At 41.1% G+C, this 8,693-nt stretch overlaps 2 protein-coding genes across 3 annotated transcripts in view; both read right to left on the minus strand.

The window, feature by feature from the left end:
* hace1 (HECT domain and ankyrin repeat containing E3 ubiquitin protein ligase 1) overlaps window positions 1-2,266 on the minus strand; it is a 35,892-nt gene extending 33,626 nt beyond the window's left edge. For both annotated transcript variants that reach the window (XM_061049527.1, XM_061049526.1), the window contains exons 1-3: window positions 1,984-2,266; window positions 1,484-1,538; window positions 1,169-1,258 (exon numbers count right to left, since the gene is read on the minus strand). In XM_061049527.1, the coding sequence (XP_060905510.1) occupies window positions 1,169-1,258; window positions 1,484-1,538; window positions 1,984-2,074 (236 nt within the window). In that variant the 5' untranslated portion in view covers window positions 2,075-2,266. The remainder of the gene's footprint in view (window positions 1-1,168; window positions 1,259-1,483; window positions 1,539-1,983) is intronic.
* Window positions 2,267-3,634: 1,368 nt separating this feature from the next.
* The window catches only part of bves (blood vessel epicardial substance), a 21,246-nt gene continuing 16,187 nt past the window's right edge, over window positions 3,635-8,693 (minus strand). Inside the window, exons 11-13 of the mRNA XM_061049387.1 lie at window positions 6,611-6,778; window positions 6,355-6,496; window positions 3,635-4,699 (exon numbers count right to left, since the gene is read on the minus strand). Coding sequence (XP_060905370.1) covers window positions 4,569-4,699; window positions 6,355-6,496; window positions 6,611-6,778 — 441 coding nt within the window. The 3' untranslated portion in view covers window positions 3,635-4,568. The remainder of the gene's footprint in view (window positions 4,700-6,354; window positions 6,497-6,610; window positions 6,779-8,693) is intronic.

Here is an 8,693-nt window from a genome sequence, read left to right on the forward strand (position 1 = left end):
CCAGATGAACCGTGGGCTGACATGCAGCAGTGAGGAGGTCAAATTCACGAGAAGCGTGCTGAGCAACTGACCAATAACGACAGAGGGGATCGGCACACCAATCAGAGCAGACTTGGCTCACGTGGGGTCTAACAGTGTGGGCTCAACAGAGTGCAGCTGACGGACTCAGAGCGGAGAGGGAGCGAGGAGGAGCAGTACATGAAAACAGACACTTTTTTCAGACTTTAGCTATTGTGAACGTACAAAAGTAGGAACATAGATTAAATATACGAACCCCAAAAAGGGCATAATATGACCTCTTTAAATACACACCTGATAAGTTCATTTTGATAAATAATGTATATGAGGCATTCTTGCTGTTATCATTTAGCTGCAGGTCGCCAGTTAACACGGTAGCTCTTTAAACCGTAACACCAGTGTTTGGCAGAGAAACTCCGACAGCGACATGTAAAGTTATGAGACCAGCTTCTCCAACAGTGATGAGAAGGAAACATTCTCCTCGTTCACCTGCTGGATATGAATTCTCCTAAACGACTTTGTTGAACCAAGAGGCTCGATGTCGTCGCGTCCTGTGGCGCTCTGAGTCCTGAGGCGGTGAGTAATGGGTAAAGACCCTAACTCATTAGGCTTTATCGGACTGTAGGAACTTTTTTGTTGATCTAGGAACTGTTGGAAAACCCCCCCCTCCTTTTTCCTTTTTTGTGAATCCGCACCACAGGAACTGTCAATTTTAGTTCCTAGAACCCCGTTTAGAGGAATCTTTTTAGATCCTGCTTCAGAGTAGGGACTCTCCCAGCACCATGGTGGTACCAATACAGACAGGAGAGAAGTCCCCCATGGTTATATTATCTACAAAGACCCAACATGAATCCCTCATGACCACTAAGCTACATTTAGAAAAGTAACAGTGGAGAGGAAAAAACGTCCTGTAAGAGGCAGAAACCTCGATCATGTTGAACAACAATCTGCTGAGACTGCAAACGAACCGCTCAAAAGCTTCGACTGAAAGTGAGCGGAGATCTCCCCTATCAGGCGTTCTCCGCTCAATTGTTTTGTTCCACATCAGGTCAGAGTGCGATCGCTGTGTTCACAGAAATCCAGAAGAACCGGGGGGAGGGGGGGGGGGGGGGGGGGGGAGCGGGGGGAAACACCCGCTTTGTTTACTTACTTAGCAGCGATGTGCAGCAGACTTCTCTTCACCCGACCGAAGGCGTAGTTCACATCAAACTTGGAGTTGAGTAGAAGCTCTGAAACCGACCTTTGACAGAGAAGAAACAACGATTTGTACTTTAGACAACAACACACACACACACACACACAAAAACGCAAACACACACACTTCTCTGACTGCAGGCATGTGGACCCATGATGCTTCTGTTAAAACATGTAAACACTTTATGCTTTCTGCCTCACCACAGAAGTGTCAGCACTAACACACCACCTGTGTTGTTGTTGTTGTTGTTGTTGTTGGCTTGATGCTCACCTGTGCTGGTCAGCCATCACCATTGGCATCAGTGTGTATACTGCAGTCTCATTATCTGCAGAGAAACAAACACAACAGGAACATAAATATCCAAAAACATCTGAATGCTGAAGACCACAAAGATCATCTAAAAGCAAACAGTCATTGTCTTTATTTTAAACAGTTTTTATATGACTAAGATTTTTAAAAAAAACTAATTTGTTACCTTACATTTTTATGACTTACTGCAGGCTATACATGTTGGGATAAGATCTCATATGATGAGTCAGACTGAGATACCAAACACTGGACCTGTGCCTGCTGTCAGTCAGTCAGTCAGTCAGTCAGTCAGTCAGTCAGTGTTATGATTAAACACAGCAGACTGAACCTTCTCTGTTTAATAATCTCTGTGTTTGTATACAGAGGCCGGGGCAGGCTGTTCTGAACTTTAATATAACCGTATTATAACGTAAACCGTATTTAAACGTTAACACCCCCCCCCCCCCCCTCCGGCTCCTCACCTTCCGGGAGTTCCACGGTTCTGGCCCGGCGGAGGGAGCGGGTCAGCCGGCTGAGCTGTACGTTTAGCTGCTCCATCGCCCGTTCCATCATAGGTGAACGGATCACCAGCGATGAACCGCGGGGAAGAAGAAGCCTCTGGCGGCGGCTTTAGGAGCTCCTCGCCGGGGTGTGGAGGTCCTGAGAGCGGGCCATGGGCGCTGGCCGACAGGAGAACCGTCCCTCTCCGATTTACAGTCCGCTCATATTTTCCTGTTGTGCTCAAACACTCTCATCGCCCCTGTCTGTCACACTTCCTGTTTTGATGACACACACACGCGCGATGCACTGTGGGTAATGAAGTCTACAGAGGCTACCGGGTTTAAAGGCAAAGATCCTGTGTTTTTAATACATTACTATGTAAAAAAAGTCCAATTAAATTAAATATTAAATGTATTTAACTTTTATATAACTTATTTTTGGCACTTTAAATAGTTTATGTTTTATGTCTGTGTGCTCTTATGTAAATTGAAATATTGATGAACATTTTGATTTTAAAATAACATATTTTTGCCTTACTGTGAATAGTTTCTGGTAAACCCCTATATATGCGCTTTTTACTGTAGTAGAAGTAATGTTTTATACTAATAAATGAATACAGAATGAATTCAAATATGTGTACATATTGTACATGATATAGGCTATGTTAATAGTAGAATAAAGTATAATAGTATAATAATATATGTATTTTACTTTTTTGAACAACATTAATTCAACCATCTCAAAAATAAAATATAATTAGACCTACACAGCTTGTACGTTTTACTAAAAATAATCTTAGATTGAAAGAATATGAAGATATCCATGTTTGTCTTGTGTTTTTAAAAATGTTTTATATTCTGCATTTGTTTTTACACAGCCTACAGTATATCCGTCATCTCTGTGTCATTTTACTGGAGCTGATTAACAGAACTACATCTTTTCTAAAAATCCTAAAAGCACCAGGAGGTTATGCATGGACACGTCTGAAGTAGCGTGTCACTTTAAATTGAAAGAAAAGCTCATTATTTTAAAGTTCTACATATTACAAGGAGTACAATGAGAAAATTTGAAGTTTTCCTAATATTTGTTTGAAAAATTGCATGAAATAATTAGACGATAAGACAAAACACAGATTATTTTGCCTCTTCTGCCTTTTACCTTGTCGTGTTACCTCTTTAGAGCTTAAATATTGAAGTATCATTATAATATTGATGTATCAGTGGACTGTTAAAAAGCATGTGTTATTTATCTACAGGATTGATCACTGTGCTTAATAGCTGTTACGATTATTGAGTCAAAGATGCAAAAGATTTAAAAACGATTAACAATAAGTTCAACCAAAGAAAACACTTCTTCTTCTGGTTTTTTCACACATATAAATTCTTAAATTATTTGCTTTAATGTCTCATAATATTTCTTAAACGTGTCATTTCATTCATCATTAAAATCTACTTTCAACCGTTTTCCTGCAGGTGGACATTCACTGATTTTTCTACAACAAAAATCTGAACCTGTACTTCACATTACGGCCACAGGAGGGCGCTGCACTCCTCCAGATCCTACAAAACCACACCTTAACCCTGACTTTAAAAACCTGCTGGCTGTACCTTGAGGAGCAAACAGAGAGCAGGATGACTGGTCACATTTGTATTTAATGTTATACAACAATGAAATCACAATAAAAACAGAACTCCTGAAAACTTTAAGAACACATCAAACAGCGAGACACATCTGTAAATGTTTTTATTAAACACACAAGTGCACTGATTTAAAAAAAAGAGTATGTTCTTAAATAAAATATCTCTAAAGGGGAAATCCTCACTTACAAAGACATCTATGAAAGTCGTGACACGTGTGACTTTGTGCATGAAATAGTAAAATGTATATTTATATCTATATCTATATTTTTATATTATGACTAATAAAATAAATTCACAGAGAGGAAACCGCCCAGTCCTGTCTGTTTGGACAAGTTGAGCTCCATAGATAAATTATTCTTTAAAGAGATTCCAACACAGATATCTGAGAAGTTAAAGCTGCACTTGAAACAACCAATACCAAATATTTGAGTTTTTTAGCATTTGATTAGAAATGCGAATTTTCAAAATCTTATCATACAATGTGCAACGATGACATCATAGTGCGTGGAGAAGTTGGAGTTATTTCACATATTTCTGAGGGCGCGGTCACACTCGCAATCCGTACCCTCGAGTCTGCCTATCTTGTAAACTAAGCACGCTTCATAATAACATTAAGCCGTAATGCATGTGCTGTATTACGACGTTATGTACAAGAGGTGACTGTGCTTAGGCCCGGTTAGTCCTGGAGCAGTGTGACCGCAGGCCGTGAAGGCTGGGGAGGAGGAGCCACGGTACGGCTTGCCAGTGTGACCGCGCCCTGAGAGGTCAAAATGCTTCTTTCTAGCGCCCTCTGGTGGACAAACTGATGAAAACATTCTAAATTATCATATTTTTGACATTCAAATGGTGCTGAATCAGCCCAAAAACAAAGGCACATACATCCATAAAAATCTCATTCCTGGGTTGTTCTCTCTGCTGTGTGCGGTCTACACCTCCTCACTGGAGGTGCTGCCCATGTGAGCGGACTTGGAAGGAGCAGATTCTTCAAAAACATCGTCCTCCAGGCCTTCTGCTATGGGCTTCATCTTGGCGGAGGCTCTGGTTCCGGGTGATTTTTCTAAAGAGAGAGATGAAAAAATGAATCCATAATGTGTTTTTCAACATAAAAGCTGTCGTTGTTTGTTTGAGCTCATATGCACTCAGGGTTGAAAAAAAAAAAAAGTTTCAAAGTGGCTCAACAACCAACAGAAGAGTTCACATGTCACCAAACAATCCACACAGAAGGAGGTCATTATGAAAAGTGCTTCAATATAAAAACCCGATCAGGCACAATGCGAGGGCGAACAGAGTCTGTGGATGTGCTCCATTAGCACTCACAGGTGCTCCATTAACATGGTGAGAGCTCCTCTGCAGAACAGAAACAGAGCTGCTCTCTTGGCTGAATAGAGCTGCTTTTAGTCCACCATACAACACATGCATCACGGCGTGCTGAGTTCCTCCTGCTGATGCTTTCACTCTGGTGTAGGATGTCAACACGGTCCAACACATTTTGGTAGTTTAGTTGGAAAAAGAACCAAATATTTTTGAAGAGCTTTTTAGAGCATGAAATCTCTGTAAATGTGGAATCAACTTTTAAAAACATCAAGCTAAAGCGCTCATGTTCATCGAGGAGTCTTTTTTAAAGGTTTATTTTTGGGCCTTTCACGCCTTTATTTGAGACAAAGGACAGTGGATAGAGTCGCAAATCAGGGAGACAGAGATAGGGGAAAGAGGTGTGGCGAAGGAGCCACAGGACGGCCCACTTTTAAGGACAGTGGCCTCCATCATGGGACGGACAAACTAACCACTAGGCCACTAACTGTGTAGACCCTCAACAAAATCCTCTCAGCTCAGTCACAGCCGAAGTTGAGGAACATAATGTAAGCGACGTGGGTGTATGTGAAGGAATAAATCAGTCCAAACACGTTCTCATAACTTTAGTCAGCTTCTCCGACGCACGGTACATTCCACCACATCTCTTCTTCTCCTCCCTCCCTACACAGCCCACTCCTGCCTGAACAGCGCCCACTAGGTGGCCTACCTAATAACAGGATATTAACATTACTGTAAACACTTGTAACCAACATTATAGCAATCATTTAAGAACATACTAAAGTTATGTCTGCATAGAGAAAGAACATAATACACATATGTTTCTAACTTATTTGCATATCCCATTTTCACTCTTACAACAATCTGACCATCATGAAAATCTAAATTACTGTTTTTTATTTCAGCCTGAAATGGGAACGCTGTGTCGCATGTTTTCATATTTAATCGACTTGGTTCCCAACCCGGGCCTCGGTCCAGTTGTGGTTCCTTTGAACGCTCCAACGTTACTTGGATAACTGTGGCACATATGTTGAACATCAAGGATGTGTGCATTTATCAGACCCAGAACCCATGCAGGGTTACCTCTCGGGGCGTCCCGGCTGAATGTCTACCCGATCAACTTTCAATGACCACAGGTAACTAAAATCAGAGTTCAAATTCAAAGAGGGAGCATAAAAATATGGCTACCAAATCCAAGGAAGGAGGCAGGAACAAAGTCAGCAAATTACCTTGACCCCGACTCGGGGAAGGTAGTCCCCAAACCCTAAACCTAACCCTTGTTGGGGGGGGGGCCTCGAGGAAGTGGACGAGTCGTTGGGTTTTGTGCATCTGTAAACTCGTTTGATAAATTTAAGGGTAACCTTGAAACAGACTCAAACATCCTATTGGCTGATGACTCACGGATCGATGACCCGGCCGATCCTCTTTGCATGATCTGGTTGAGGACGTCGTCGGTGTCGCTGGTGCTTGCCATGCTGTTCCTCATCTGCATCATGGAGAGCTGGGAGCAGAGGCTGGGCTGCCGGTCCATCTTCTTCACGGCCTGGGACACATTCATCGTCATCATCATCATCATCATCATCCTCATCATCATCGTTATTTTATACATCATCAGTTCTTCTGTTTGATTTAATGACGCAGCCGTCCTTGAACGCACCTTGTCGCTGAGTGTGGGGTCGTTCAGAGAGTACAGCTTGTTGGTGATGTCTTTCCCGATCAGGTACCTGAACACCTCGTTGAGGAAGGTGTCCGACTCCAGGAAGTATGTGAGTCTTTCTCGAGACCAGCACAGGAACTTACATTTATCCTCGGCCAAGATGGTCACCTTTATGTAAAACAAAAAAGAAAAATCAACAAGTGGAACGGTGACGATGAAAAAGCAGAAACGACAAAGGGGACATTTCTGTACTTTTAAATCTGGGTCCTACTGTTTTTTTGTTTTTGACGTATGAAGATGTTTCTATGGTTACAGCTAAAGTAGAGAAAGATTGATTACTTCACTCTCTTCAACGCTACCAAACTATTGCCAAAAAAGGTAATTTTACTTTGAAGTGCACGCAAGTTCTTTGTCGACTACTTCCTCAGTCTCTGGTTCTGTCTGTGCTGTTGTTTGACTTTGTTTTCTTTTAGTCAGTTTCAATCGAACACAATATTTTTGTGACACAAATTCAAAAATCAAATCGATCCAAGCAAACAGTTGACCACAGAATCCCAGGTTCTGTTTTTTGGAGTCTGGTGTCTTAGAGAAAGAGTGATGTAACAGATGTTTGAGGATACAAAAAAATCATCATAAGATATTCAGAATTCAGAATCAGTCTTTAAGTCCCCAAAATATAAGTGATAGAACCCGAACAACACAGACATTTACATTGCGATGCCATACGATAAGACAGATTCAATACAATACTGAAGGATCAAATTATTATAGACTGTTGTTTGGACACTCAGGCAGTGTTCAGGAAAGCGACGTAGCCGTTTCTTTTTTTTAATTAAATTTTCATAACCGATAGTTAACAGCTAATTGCCCCCCCCCCCCCCCCCCTATGCTTTCTTCTGGACTTTTATTATTATTATTGTTATTATTATTATTATTATTATTATTATTATTATTTTACAGGTCGAGTGTGGGGTTTTGGTACGTTCTTTCCCCACGCCACTAATGTTCACACTCATTTCTGTATCGACCTACTATGGATGTTTTTAGTTCAAATGTGCTGTTGTGCCATCTAATTGCAATGTGAACATGCATCCAAGAAAAATCAATAAAAATGAATTTGAAAGGATAGTTAGCAGCTAATAATTCCAATGTTATGTTACGATACAAGAAGATGCGATTCAATCTGGTACGATAAGATATGATACAGTAAGATAAGATACAATATATACAATACGATAAATAATTTGAAATATGGTTCTATACGATCCATATGACACAACACAACTCGAAAAGACGATGCAATTCAATACCACAGATATGATCAGATACAACACACTGAGATGCCATTAAATAGGACACAATACCATGTGATACAACAGAATGAATACAACGAGAAAATATATACGACAGATACAGTATGATACAATATGACACCTTAGAATAGAATAGTATAGGATACAATACGACACCATAGAATAATGATCACTTGCTGTCCCTGTAGGAAAATGTATCTTGGTGCTGCAGATGTTTATCTTCCTCCACAGTAGTGCAAACACAAGAGTTCAGATCCAGCAGGGCAGAACCATCAGGAGGATCCAGATATTTCTCTTTATTACACCTATCTCCTACCTACCTTTCTTCCAACCGCTCACAATCCAGGGTCAGCTTGTAGAGCAGGTTCTTTCTTTTAAATATCTGGGAACAGAGTTTGACACCTGTCTCTCCTTTTCACAGCATGCTGACTCTGTCTACAAGAAATCACAACAGAGACTCCACCTGATGAGGAAACTGAGTGACTTTTCATGTCAGCAAACATATTTTAACTCTGGTTTACTAATCACTTATTGAATCCATCCTCACTTTTAACATCTCATCCTGGTACAACTCCCTCACCACCAAACACAAAACCAAACTCTCCCGCATGGTTAATCAGGCCAGCAAAATTATCGGTTCACCACAAACTACCCTCTCCGAACTGTATAATCGCTCTGTGATCAGGAGAGCCACCCTGATCACAGAGGACCCCTCTCACCCCCTCCACCACTCCTTCCAGTTACCGCCATCAGGCAGACGCTACAAAGTC

The sequence above is a fragment of the Labrus mixtus genome, chromosome 11 (assembly GCF_963584025.1).
Source record: "Labrus mixtus chromosome 11, fLabMix1.1, whole genome shotgun sequence".
In the NCBI taxonomy this organism is placed as follows: domain Eukaryota; kingdom Metazoa; phylum Chordata; class Actinopteri; order Labriformes; family Labridae; genus Labrus; species Labrus mixtus.